We start from the raw sequence: 14,540 nt of genomic DNA, 5'->3' as shown, positions 1-14,540 counted from the left end.
GTACAATGACAATGGGTGAAAGATTACACAGCTTAACTGAGCTATATTCTATAAGTGCTAGTCCTGAGCACAATTGAGCTATGTGCATCACGCCTGTAATCAAAAGGAAATTGGTTGTAATTTGGAAAAGATTTAATTCTTTAAAAATATTGCCAAAATCATGTGTTTTATCCTTATGGATATACAAGACAAGACCTTCACCCTGTAAATGAAGATTAAGGACTTATGATACTTGTGTGAATTAGTTAAACAACACTTAACCACAAAATTGGTTGTTTTAGTGTCAAAATACCCAGACTCTTATTATTATGGATATGTATTATTTTATGGTTAGAAGAGACATCAAGGTCAAATTTTTTAAAACACTTTTTGTTAGCAAAGTTGGAACTTTGGTTATGATAAATTATGATATCAAAAGTATGGGCTGCAGCAAATATGAAGATATGAAAGACAGAATTTGAAATGTAAAGAAAAAGTACACAGCATTGTCTGTGTAAAACAGCTAGAAAGCCTTTGTAAGGTACGGTCTGTATAAACAGCTAGCTAGAATAATTCGAGTGAAAAGGATTTTGTTGCCATACAAATCCGTTGTTTTGTATAGATGACTTGAATCTATTTCTGTTTGTGTGATGGTCTGAATGGAAAATATTGTAAATAAGAAAGGAAGATGTACATGTGTATGAAGTCCGCGAGTGAATGCATGCCTTACCTCTTGCAACTGCTAGATTGTTAAGTGTGTAAATGGATGATGGATACAGAATGGGATTTGAGCAGAATTGAGACATGAGGTGTGTAAATGGATGATAAAAGTTAAGCAGATGCATACAGAATGGGATTCGAGCAGAAGTGAGAGATAGTGGGTGTTTAAATACCTCCAAGAGTGATGCCATGGTCATAGCAGCCAGCCTGAATGTGGTTTCTTTGTGTCTTTTTAAGTTTTGTGTATGATAGAATGGAAGAGACTAGAGCTTTATGTTGGTAGAGACCTGGACACTTGGTGTCTCTCGATATGAATAAAGAGTTCAAATGTTGCATTATATCAGACTCTGCATCTCATTTCTTTGTGTTTACGATGTTGATCGGGTTTTGACGGGTTGCCATGGTAACGGCTATCACTGGTCACCCGATTCAAGGTTATTGGTGTCTATATATAGACGGTGTAGGCTGTGGAGGTCTTGACAGGCTTCTTCAATCTGCGTCTCATTTCTTGCGTACGATGCTTCACCACTTCATCCAAATGTCTTGATTGGTAAAGTAAATAACTATAAAATAGTGTTAACGAATCCGTTTCAGGTGAATACTCTTTATTTGAGCATTTCATGTGTTTTTATGTCACATGAGAAAAACTTTGTTCAGTGATTTGTTATTTCAATTATGATCTGCCTTTTTCACTGGTTTTCTGCAGAAAATATAAAAAAATTTGTAATGTTAAGCACCTAGTATACTTACAGGTAAATATCAGTGTTAATTATGATGTAGGCACCACAACCTTGTGTCGAGTGATAAATGTTGGCCGCCTGTCGTTGTCGGGACACATCGTACACAGAAATGAGATGCCGTGTCTGTCTGTTCGTCCTCCGCCCAGCCATTTGCACACAAACATTTAAGGCAATATGCTACCTTACTGTGACTATTTTCCTAAAAGTAATTTACAAGAAAAAAAACCAACCATGAAGTGTTTGGGAAATTCAAATACATTCTTGTATGTTGATTTATGGATTGGTATTAAATGGTAATTAAAAGTTATTGGCGATAACTCGTAACAGTTCTTAAAATGTAAGGTAGCATCTTGTCTGAGCTGTCCATCGCGTGTTAGACAAAGCTTAGAAGACATCACAACAGAGAGAGCAGCAGGAAATTGGGACTACAAAAGCGGAATGGAGCAAATAAAAAAAGCATTTTGCTGTGCTACAAGACCAAGAAAACATGCAAGATATTTTTTAATCATAAGTAAATATATAAATATATAAAAAAAAAATTATACACATATACCAAGAACACACAAAATGTACTAGAAGTTTCAGAATCTGTAGTTAGAATATTGGTAGATATGAATTGGTTTGATGTTATTTTAAGGCAGAATTTAAAAACACAGGGCTGGCATTACAGAATTTCAGAAAGCTAATTATAATCAGGCTTGTTTGGATCAGACAAATTTTCATAAAACTAATTAAGCTGGGTTGAATCGGACAAGGTTTCATTTCGGAAAACTATGCCAGTATAGAATAGACAGGATATTGGAACATAAATTCAGCAGGGTTGGAATAGACAGAATTTCGGAACAAATCCATCAGGGTTGGTATAGACAAGACTTCTCATTAGGCTGGGATGGACTAAGGAAGCACCCATTTTAAAAGGTTTGATTTGACATACAATTGAATTGGTGTTTGAATTAGACAGGGCCTCAAAATACTAAAGGGTCGGACAGGGCTTCAAAATACTAAAGGGTTGGATTAAAAACTTCATATTTAGCAACTGTATTAGACTGGATTTCAGAATACCAAAGTGTTGGCTAAGGTAGTATATCTCGATACTTGATTGGATTAGGCAGGATTTCAGAATACTGGATGGCTGACTTTGTAGAATTACCAAATACTTCAGTGGTGGATTGAACAGAAATTCAAAATACCGAGAAATAGAGAATGGTTTAAAAATCTAAAAAAAAAAAAATATATATAGAACCTGTGATTATCCATGAAAACATACTACAATCGGACAAGATAAGTATCAACACTAAACCCTTGATATTCCATAGGTTTTAAACCCATAAACCAAGACCATACCAAACAGCCTGTAATACTCACTTGACACGAATGCATGAAAACATTATCAAATCATTAACAGACTTTTACTTCATGGCATGGTAGCTCATTAAATATTCATTTAAATAACTTCAAAATGTTGAAGGTACAAGCATAAATTCAATGTCCAATGCAAGGTTCTTCGTTTATCAAACAACAATTTAGATATTGAATGAAAATAAAGAATTGTTTATGTACAGTTTTGAACTTTCTTGGGAGGGATTTTTTTTTTACTATGGGAATGGTCACCACCAAACAAGGACATCAAGAAGATTTATGAAGATTTTTACAAAATGGTGTGTAGAACTGCTGAGTTGGACGAACATATTGCAACTAACTTGTGCTTGTATGCTCTTGTGAGTATGTTCATTATGAGTTTGATAGGGTCTATCAAGGTACTGCCAATGAATGAAAGAGTCCTCGACAGCCCTTCATAGAGTTTGATTATGTTTACCGAGTATTTAGGATTTTCCATGAGATGAATATTTTAAGTTTATACAGAACAAGCTTAATGATGTAATGTCAAGACTTTAGGCAAGTCACATATTTAGTGAATAAGTATGCAAGTTGGTCCATTTAGAGAGTTCGGTTTCATATTATTTCACCTGCAAGGTGACAAATTTCAACTCTTATATTTGTAGCTTGATAATAATTTATTAATACTACAACATATGTGCCATCAGTTAATGATATCAATTTATTAAATGACAGGACTGATCATTAATGTTACATACAAGCTGTAATGATAATTTAGTGAAATTTTTAGTAATATCCATTTTTTGTAAAGGTTAAGATGGATCTATGATGCTTCTGTAAACAGTGTTAATTATATCACATTCAATATCAATGAGAATTTTGGTCAGGGAGCACCACCTGAAGTTTTCTATACAGTTTTATTTGCTTTGTAGGTTTTCATCTCCGATACAGATCAAGAACATATGCCGGTTTGTATTCATTTCATGCTCCTAGAAATTCAAATTCAAATTTTGAAGTTTTACACTGGACCAGCAGGATTAACATGCTGACTGGCTACTGTTGCTGGAGTATGCTAGTTTTGCAATAGAGAAACATTTTATTTGCTAATATGAGGCTTAATAGGATGGCTTCTTGCCTATCTGATACAAGAACTTCTGGGCACTGTTTCTGGACTGCACATTACCATATACATCTTAAATGTGAGAGATTTGCTTATGGATACAAGTGCTATTTATTACTCTGATGTTTTATTAAAATAAGTGTCTGAATTCAAATACATCAAATTCAGTGATGACAAAATTTCATGATGAAAATTGAGGAGACCAATGTTACAGTTAAATACACACTTCTTGAATCAATCATAAGTTGACAATATGATTCGTAGATATGGGCACCACCTACACCCCCTCATGACGACAATGACATCTACATGGACCAGACCATGTGCTTTCTTTATGAGCCAGCGGTTATGCCCGAGTCACAGCTGCCGCCTATATACATCAAGAAAGAGCACAAGAAACCTAAGGTTGAGTCTATCACAAGTATGTATATTTAAAAGGTGTTATACTAGTACTGGAATTTAGTAAGAACAAGATCTTTTACAGCTCAAGCTTGATCTATTTTTGGTTATGAAAGGAAAAAAATGTTTATAGCTCTTTTGATATTGCTACATTCTCTGGAAAAATAAAAAGTTTTTGTATATATTTCTTTAATGAAAGAGATTCAGTAATATATGGTTATAATGGGAGGTTGAACATTTGTTTTTGTATATATTTCTTTAATGAAAGAGATTCAGTAATATATGGTTATAATGGGAGGTTGAACATTTGTTTTTGTATATACATGTATTTCTTTAATGAAAGAGATTCAGTAATATATGGTTATAATGGGAGGTTGAACATTTGTTTTTGTATATATTTCTTTAATGAAAGAGATTCAGTAATATATGGTTATAATGGGAGGTTGAACATTGGTTTTTCTCAGCCCGTAAGCAGAAACAACGTAAGGAGGAACAGCCAAGGGTGCCCCGCTCGTTATTTGATCGTCCTACAGCAGCGTTGCTCAGGATGAGACGCGAGGCTAAACTTAAACAGGGTGGTCTGCTGAAACCTTTCCGACCAGTCCCTCCAGTCCTCAACAAACCAGCTGACCAGTCATCAGACCACCCAGAATGGCTCATCCATGAAGATTGGGCGCTGCTTCAGGTAAGAACCTGTCGCTACAGGTGAAGTTCTAGTTTTGAATTAATTTTTACGGTTTATTTGCTTATTAAAAGTTCATTCAAAATGAAACTGAAAGTAAATCGGGAGATTTTAGATGAAATTCTGAACAGGATATGAAGGTTACTGCAAGAATTTCAGATAGTTTCTGATAGATTATATAGCCAGTATGATCTAATTTTTTCTATAAAGAACATATTTGCTATTACAGGCTGTTCAGAGTCTGTTTGATGTACCGCTGAACCTGATGGTTGTGTCTCCGGCCCACCAGCTTAACTGGGACCTGGTAGCTGACATTGTTAGCAGTGTCAGTCGAGTGTATCGCTCTGCCAAACAGTGCAGGAACCGCTATGAGAATGTCATCATTCCACGTGAAGAGGGGCGTATCCTGTATGACATTAATCCTCGTAAACAGAGCAAGAAAACCAAGGGTATATACAAGGTAAGGCAAGTCCTGTGACAAATGTGTGATGCATTTATTTAGAAAGACTGAAAGAGCATTAAAACACTTGAAAGCAACATGTTCCGAAATGAAATTTGCTATTAGACCTTGAAATAGTAATCCAGTTTAGACAGAGCATGAAATAACAAGCTTTTTCCAGACTTAATACCTCCATATATATTAATGCATGTACATGAACATTGCAGACCAAGAACAACCGTCCCATGCGCACCAGTCAGCTGTACGTACAAGATGGAAACCAGGCAATCACTATGCTGCACTCTCTCAGGTTTGATTCGGCCAAGACACTGGCTGCTAAGCGACCACCCACACTCAAGCAGACACTAGTTAGCCCTACACCAAAGAATCCTAAACATGCAGCTGTGCTGTCTGAGAGTGGCATCACATACGACCAGCCACTGGACCCAATGAATGTTGCCGAAATTCGTGCTCAAAGGATCCAACGTGAGAAGAAGCAGAATCAAGCCGCTGCTGTAAGTCTCTAGCTTTGACTTTTTAGCATATTTCACTTGTTTCATGATCATTCATACTCTCAAATATGATGATTTTGTTTTTTAACAGACCAAAAATATGCTCTTTCAACATTGATGAATGGATTATTCATTTGCTGAAAGTGAAATAGGATCCAAAATACAATATCACCTATCGGTGCCCTATGACAAACCTGGTCAAATTGTTTCCCTTTTGCAAAACAATTCAATAATTGTGTTAAATTTTCCTTCAAATGAACACCTGGCACAACTTTCCCCGTGTCATAGAATAATTTTCTCTAATAATAGGAAGAGGAAATTTGATTATATTGATTAATAGCTGATATCTCAGCCATATACTATAGCATTAGGACCTGCTGTACAACTTTTGAGTTGTCTGAACATACAAGACTATCCTTCTGTGGTTCATTGGCATATCTCATCATAATGCTTGTCGCTTATATCCATACAACACCATACTTTACCATTCAGCCCATGCATCCTTTCACCTGCTTGTATTGACAGGCTGCAACAGCAGAGCAGCAACACCTGGCAGCTCGGACACTTGCCCAGCAACAAGCTGCGGCTACCCAGGCAAGTCCTGCACCTTCTGCCACTGCACAACCCCAGCCTGTCACTGTTACTGCAGCCATCGCAATCCCCCAGGGGGCAGCCCCACAAGGGGCAGTCACCCAGCAGTTGCAGCCAATCCAGACCACTGTTGCATCTGCTGTCATGGTGAGTTACCATCGGTCAGCCAATCAAAGTAACTGTTGTATTGTGCTTGATTGTGGTGGTAGTGGTAGCAAACATCATATTAATAGATTTAAAATTTCTAGCTAGAAAGTTTTTCTCTTCAGATTTTATTGCAAATTGTCTGATCTGTTAAGACCAGCTTGACTAAAAATGAAAATCTGACATTTTTCTTTCCCAGATGAAATATATATTATTTTTGTTATCCTTTTCCAGGCAGCTACAGCTGTACCCAAGTCGGGGGTGCCACAGGGTGCAACTTCTGTGTCTCTAGCTCGTAGTGCAGTTGGGGCTACAGGCAACATAGTAGTCAACACGCCCAGTGGTGTGGCAGCAAACTTTGCCGCCATCAATCGTCGAATGAGTCAGGCTACCAGTATAGGCCAGGCCTCTACAGTTGTGAGCAATTTTACATATAGAAAACAAATCATTGAAAAAAAGCAACATTTTGTTAATTATGGAAAATATAGCATGATGAAGTTTAATGAGAAGTGATCGAATGATATAAGTGTTATCATGTCAATTTTTCTTATCTGTTAGTTTTAGTCAAAAAGAAGACAGTAATCCTCAATTTATTGCAATTCCTGAACTTGAAATCAGTAATCCTCAATTTATTGGAATTCCTGAACTTGAAATCAAAGCATCACAGAAATTAAAGAAATTTTGTTACTTCCAATGTTTTCCTTGAATTTAATAATGCGTAACTTACGGAAAATACTAAGTAAAGGAATGAAAATTCCATTCTTGAGACTGAGGCAGAGTGTTCTTTTCCTCGGAGGATGTTTAACTTAAACGCAGCAATAACACTGCTTTCAAAAATGTAGAAATAACAGACCAGCTATCCCAAATATTCAATTCAAGTGTGTAAATACTTTTCACTTTCGCAGACGGTAACTGGAACACTGAACCCTGCGATTCGTGCCCAGCGACCGTTGACAATCCCCATACAGGAGATTACAGCCATCACAAGCCAGACTGGTCAGGTGACCCACGTAGCAACCACAGGCCAGGTGGCTCGCACACAGATCCAAACAACAGTGCCAACTCTCACATCAACCCAGCTGGCTCGTATCGCTTCCACACAGGGAACATCTTTGCCTACAGGTAAGAAAGTACAGGGATGTCTTCTTCAAAATGAAATTGACAGAAACATCCTTCCTTAGAAAATGAGATTTTGATGTCTAAAATCTTGCGGTCAAGCATTAAATATATGTTTGAACCGTATCATTTATGAAAGCAAAACTGAAGTTTTCTAGATCGAAAAATGTTTGGTTACTTGGAGGGAAATTTAAATGTGATTTAGAGAACAAACATTAATTGTTTGAGCTTTGTGAAGACAAAATTGAAGCTTTCTAACTGGAAATAATATTCATTTGTCACTTACACAAAGTGAACTTTTTATGTAGTTTTCATTAAACGTAAAGTTTTGATTAAATCAGGTACTGTTCAAGCGACGATGACCAAGGCCTTGACACAGCAACAGCTGATTGCTCTCACACAAAGACAGCAGCGACAAGCAGCCTTCCAACAGCAGCAGCCACGCAAACTTAACCTAACAGTGAGTACATAAATAACCAAGAGTGGGGGATGGGGTGTAGGAACTCATTCTTAACACCTTAACATGAAATCTAAGAATTTGTAATGGTGTTAATCTCATTGTAGATACAAACTCGTACTTAGTACAGATTCAGTCTTCCAAGAAGTTCAGTATGAACTCAATCTTTAAACAAATATGAAATTAGTTTTGTAATTGTGTAAATCTCAACATCATTTGAATACCAACTCAATCCACAGAGTAGATTCAACCTTCCAATATTTATTGAGCTTCATCGAGAGTATACACACAATTTTGGCAAATATAGACATTAACGACTTGTTAATACTTAGTTTTATAAATAACACTGATTGTTCAATAACGCTGTAGCCTGATCAGATTAATCAGCAGCGATTGAAGCAACTCCAACAACAAGGTCGTGGTGTCGGAGCTCAGAAGGTCATAGCCCAGCAGCTGGTCACTAGTTTGGCACAGGTATGTATTGCATAAATATCAAACTCCTGCACAGTAAAACTAAAGAATATTACAGAGGGGTACATGTAGTGGAGAACCAGACCATAATTCCAACTAGAAATTGAATTTATGATGGATATGACTTGAGTAGGAACAATTATCTGCTTTGGTTTTCTTTTAGTTTGCTGAAGAAATGAACCAATTACACGTTTTCTCTACAGATATAGAATTCATAAGGTTACTAAGTCATGAAAGGTCGATATAAACGAATGAAAAATGGTGTTTTAATCCCTTTACGTCATGAAAGGTCAATATAAACCAATTAAAAAAGGTGTTACAATCCTTTGACCACATGAAAGTTCAATGTAAACTAATGAAAAATGGTGTTACAATCCTTTGACCACATGAAAGGTCAATATAAACTAATGAAAAATGGTGTTACAATCCTTTGACCACATGAAAGGTCAATATAAACCAAGGAAGAAAGGTGTTACAATCCTTTGACCACATGACAGGTCAATATAAACTAATGAAAGATGGTGTTACAGTCCCTTGAGACCAATGTTTCATGTCACGTAGCTGTATTAATTATAGACAAATAAAAACCATGATATATTTTACGTCATTGTTCTGCAGGGTCCCAAGCAGAAGATGGCCACCTCCCTTGCACGCCAGATCCCACAGGAACTTTTGTTACACCAACAGAAGTTGCCCCAGAAAACACAGGTTCAAGTTGTAGCTCAGGGTCAGGCTGGTACCCAGCTCCAGCAGATACACATGGCTACAACACAAGGAGGAGGGGTAGGTATTCAAATCCATCAGGATTTACCCATCAAATATTTTTGGAAAACAACCCAATTTGTCAAATTTAGTATTGACTCCAAAGGTGACTCCAGCTTTGTCAAAGACTGAGCTACAAAGAGCATTTTGTGGCAGGACAAGTATTTTTTCAGATCATGGACTATCAAATCCACATAGGACAAGTCTGTTAACATTTACCAAGTCTGTACATCAAATACTATGTATGGTATGTGGTGGTATAAATCCTTGAATTATCTGCCTAGAAAAAAGTCTTTGAATTCAGTGCCATAACTAGAAGTTTTTGTGCCAGGCCTTATGTCTTGAAAAGTCATTCAATTTATGCATTTGGCATTGAAATAAACTAATGAATATAGTTAAGTTTTCCAGAAATATTCACAAAAGAAACCAATAAAATATATGTATTAAATGAGAAGACTTTAGAAATAAAGATATTCTAATTTACAATTTCAACATTACAAACATGTGTCTAACACTATATAACTATTCAAAATTCAACAAAAGATGATCACAGTCCAGAAAAGTCTTGGAAATATTTAATTAAATGTCAGAAAATCCTGAAAAAGTCATGAAATTTGATTGCTCATATTCTGATGACCCATCTATAGGGACGTAATCAATGTAACATTGTTGGGGTATACACATGATGTCATTCTAACGGTCTCTTCCCCATAGATCCCCACAACCCAGATTATCCAGGCTCAGGTCCACCAGGTGGGACAGCCGGCCACTCTGACAACGGCTGTTAAAACTTCGGCTGCTGGAACACCCATCCAGATCACACAGCTGCCCCAACAGAAGGCTGGTGTCGGTAAGTCTTGCTGGTGACACATTGATAACTTAATCGTCTTTCATTTCCTGATCAGACGGGAGAAAGTAAGGGATCACCTGGCAGAGTCATGCTGGCTTTATTTGGGCTCTCGAGTTTTCTCCCACAGTAGGGCCCGTCGATGGCTTCCATCTGGGCCAACAAGGACAAGGGTGATGAACTTGTCTCAATTGTTGTATGATAAATAACATTTTAAGAGGAAGTTTTGATGCAAATAACGTTTAGCCACCAATTTGTGAGAGCACTTCCAGAAATTAGTAATGGAAAAGGGTAGACAATACTTACTACTTGCAGTAGCCTTTTGAAATATAATTTTTTTGAAGATTCGCACCATATTGTAATATTTGGTGTACAATATTTTTACAGCCAAAGCAACGACCATTAACCAACTCCAGCCAGCACAACTGAAACAGATGCAGCTTATAGGCCAGCAAAAACGTCCTCTACAGCAGCCATCTAAGATAACGTGTATGTATCTCCTGTTTGAAGAAACTGTAAAGTTATTGTGACATCGGTACTTGACAAGCAAGCAGTATTTACTATTTGAGATAATTGTGAAAAGCATGCTTTTTAGGTCACCTGAGACGAAGTCTCAAGTGACCTATTCTAATCGCCTTTTGTCCGTCGTGCGTCCGTAAACTTTTTACATTTTCGACTTCTTCTCAAAAACCACTTAACCAAATTCAATGAAATTTGGCAGAAAGTTACTATGGCTGAAGGTCAACCAAAAGTGTGAATTATATGGTCCCCACCCCCCAGGGGCCTGAGGGGTGGGGCCAAAATGGGTCAAATTGACTAAAACTTCAAAAATCTTCTTCTCCACTCTCAGATATGGTGGAGTCAAACATTCTTCATAGATGGAAGGGTCTTGTGGTGTTTTACCAAAATTGTGAATTTCATGACCCTGGGGTCTCACATTTGCCCCTGGGGAGGGGGTAAACTTTAGTATAATTTATATAGGGAAATCACATTTTTGACTATTATTTGTTGGATTTGTTTTGGAATTCATTCTAACCTGGATAACATTATCAGCATGGGATAACAGTTTGATGGTATTTATATGTTGGCCCTGACTGACCCCCAGGGGCTGATGGGCGGGGCTAAAAAGGGTCATATTGACTGAAATTTCAAAAATCTTCTCTACTCTCATATTTGGTAGAATCAAAAACTCTCCATAGGAAGGGTCTTATGGGGCTTTACTAAAACTGAATTTAATAACCCTTGGGTCTCACGTTTGCCCCTGGGGAGGGGTAAACTTTAGTATAGTTTATATAGGGAAATCACATTTTTGACTTATTTGTTGGATTTGTATTGGAACTCATTCTAACCTGGTCAACATTATCAACATTGGATAACAGTTTGATGGTATGCATATTTTGGCCCTGACTGACCCCCAGGGGCTGATGGGCGGGGCTAAAAAGGGTCAAATTGACTGAAATTTCAAAAATCTTATTCTCAATACCTATATATATAAAATATAATCAAATACTTTTCATAGAAAGAAGGGTTTCATGGTGTTTTACTTAAATTGTGAATTTCATGACCCTGGGGTCTCACGTTTGCCCCTAGGGAGAGGGTAAACTTTGCTATAGTTTATATAGGGAATTCATATTTTTGACAATCATTTGTTTTATTATACCCCCGCAACGAAGTTAGGGGGGTATACTGGAATCAGGTTGTCTGTCCGTCCGTCCGTCTGTAGACGCATTTTGTCCGGACAACTGCTCCTAAACTGATGGGCCGCTTCCAATGAAACTTCACACAAATATAGAGGATCATGTGTAGATGTGCATGCCACTTTCTTTTTTTCAAAAATTATGGTTGCTATGGCAACTGGTCACTATAAACAGGTTTTCCGATAAGAACCATAACTTTAAGTTTGTCCGGACAACTCCTCCTAAACTGAAGGGCCGATTTCAATGAAACTTCACACAAATATAGAGGACCATGTGTAGATGTGCATGCCACTTTCTTTTTCTCAAAATTATGGTTGCTATGGCAACTGGTCACTATAAACAGGTTTTCCGATAAAAACCGTAACTTTAAGTTTGTCCGGACAACTCCATCTAAACCGAAGGGCCGTTTTCAATGAAACTTAATTCAAATATAGAGAACCATGTGTAGATGTGCATCTCACTTTCTTTTTCTCAAAATTATGGTTGCTATGGCAACTGGTCACTATATCACTGGGTTATCTTAGTTAGCCTCTAATTAACACTTCCAATTCACCATTGACTCGTGCAGATTGCGGGGGTATTAGTCAGCCATCCTGGTGACAGTTCTAGTTTCTATTGGAATTCGTTCTAACTTTCTTAAAATTATCAGCATGGGATGACAGCTTAATGATATGCACATATTGGCCCTGACTGACCCCAAGGACTGATGGGTAGGGCCAAAAATGGTCAATAAAATTAACTGAAATATTTCAAATCTCAGGTGACTGTTAAGGCCCTTAGGGCCTCTTGTTTGGATGTAAAACCTTGTGACTCTCTGACTTTGATATAAGACGGTTTATCTGTAATTGTCCAAGTTATAAATTAATCCCGATTTTTGTTGTAGCCCTGGGTCAGATGGGGAAACCAGTGCCCCTAAATGCTGTGCAGATCATCCAGCAGCCTTCCACTGGTCAGAATGTTACCTACCAGTTACAGCAGCTGGTGAAGCGAAACCCTGGCAGCGGCATGATCATCACATCACAGCCCACCATCATCGCCACGGTGACACAGGGTCAGCCGGGTCAACTAGTACATAAGGTGCTCAGTACGTCTGCCACTCAGTCTAGTCACCTTCAGACAATAACAGCTGCGTCTCACCATCCGGTCACGCATGCAACAATAGTGACTGGCACACCACAGATGTCTGTTGCTACTCTAAGTCTGGCAACTGCATCGTCACAAGCAACAAAACCTACTGTGGTATCTACATTGTCAACAGACCCTCGACAGGCAGTTCAGGTGCATTCAGTCGCTCCACAACAGGCCAAGATTGCGACCATCTCCCAGTCGACCGCCACCTCCCAGACCATACAGCAGATCCAGGTCACGCCAGCTACACTTCAACAGGTGCACACCACTGTAGCTGCACCTGCCGTTCCACAGCCACTCACCGTGACTGTGGCGCCCTCAAGCCAATCACCCGCCCTCACAGCAACCATACTGCAGACAATACCGGCCCCTGTTCAGCAGGAGTCACCGTCTGTTCCACAAGCTACAACACAGATCCAGGTGACGACCATTCCACAGTCGTCAGCTAATGTCGCGCCACAGCAGACTCTGCTCCCAGTTGGGGCAGTTACAGCACAGGCTGCAGCGGCAGCTGTCCAGGCCCTGCCGCAGGGAACTGCTCAGGGCATTGTTAATGTTACACAGTCGCCACAGCAACAGGCTGCCGCAGCCGCCGCTGCTGCTGCAGCTGGATCGAAAGGACCGTACGCAATGAGAACTAGAAACCCTCCCAAACATTAACTTGGGTCGGAACTTAGGCCGGCTGCTTCTAAAGGACCGTACGCAATGAGAACTAGAAACCCTCCCAAACATTAACTTGGGTCGGAACTTAGGCCGGCTGGATCTAAAGGACCGTACGCAATGAGAACTAGAAACCCTCCCAAACATAAACTTAGGCCGGAACTTAGGCCGGCTGGATCTAAAGGACCGTTCGTAACGAGAACTAGAAACCCTCTCAAACATTAACTTAGGTCAGCTGGATCTAAAGGACCGTACGCAATGAGAACTAAAAATCCTCCCAAATATTAACTTAGGCCGAGCCTTTTGGGTACAGAAAAACTCTTCATCAGTGGTTGCTGAACATTATCTATTTTGCCCTTTACTGGACATGAGGCATTCAGTTGCTTTCAAGACTCGTTATAAAAGATGGCTCAATCCCTTAATAAAATAGTGTTTGTGTTATGTAAACAAAACAAAAACAATCCAAGAGAGTTCGACTGAGATTGAACAATTGAGAAACACTTCACATGTTCGTTGTGGCTGTAAAGATTGAACAATGGAACACTAGTTCATAGCATGATGAATGTCTCGTCTCGTAAAGATTTTAGGCAAGGTTACTACTCAGCATGGTTATGTGATGTTTAGATTTGACTGGTGTTGTATTTATTACATGTGATCATTGTGACTAGTATGGAAGAGTTTTGGTGTTGTTCTGGTTAGGTCAGTCACACATTGTAATGTAAACTTATCAAATCATTT

The 14,540-nt window shown here is 38.5% G+C and overlaps 1 protein-coding gene across 1 annotated transcript in view; it reads left to right on the top strand.

Moving 5' to 3' along the window:
• The window catches only part of LOC117332436 (helicase domino-like), a 58,263-nt gene extending 43,979 nt beyond the window's left edge, over positions 1–14,284 (top strand). Inside the window, 14 exon segments of the mRNA XM_033891337.1 lie at positions 3,710–3,745; positions 4,162–4,318; positions 4,761–4,981; positions 5,208–5,438; positions 5,645–5,932; positions 6,455–6,667; positions 6,899–7,081; positions 7,570–7,786; positions 8,122–8,240; positions 8,607–8,711; positions 9,327–9,491; positions 10,185–10,320; positions 10,705–10,806; positions 12,898–14,284. Of these exon segments, the coding sequence (XP_033747228.1) occupies positions 3,710–3,745; positions 4,162–4,318; positions 4,761–4,981; positions 5,208–5,438; positions 5,645–5,932; positions 6,455–6,667; positions 6,899–7,081; positions 7,570–7,786; positions 8,122–8,240; positions 8,607–8,711; positions 9,327–9,491; positions 10,185–10,320; positions 10,705–10,806; positions 12,898–13,802 (3,078 nt within the window). The 3' untranslated portion in view covers positions 13,803–14,284.
• Positions 14,285–14,540: the final 256 nt, after the last annotated feature.

The sequence above is a fragment of the Pecten maximus genome, chromosome 8, assembly GCF_902652985.1.
Source record: "Pecten maximus chromosome 8, xPecMax1.1, whole genome shotgun sequence".
NCBI lineage: Eukaryota > Metazoa > Mollusca > Bivalvia > Pectinida > Pectinidae > Pecten > Pecten maximus.
This window is presented reverse-complemented; position numbering and strand designations above follow the sequence as displayed.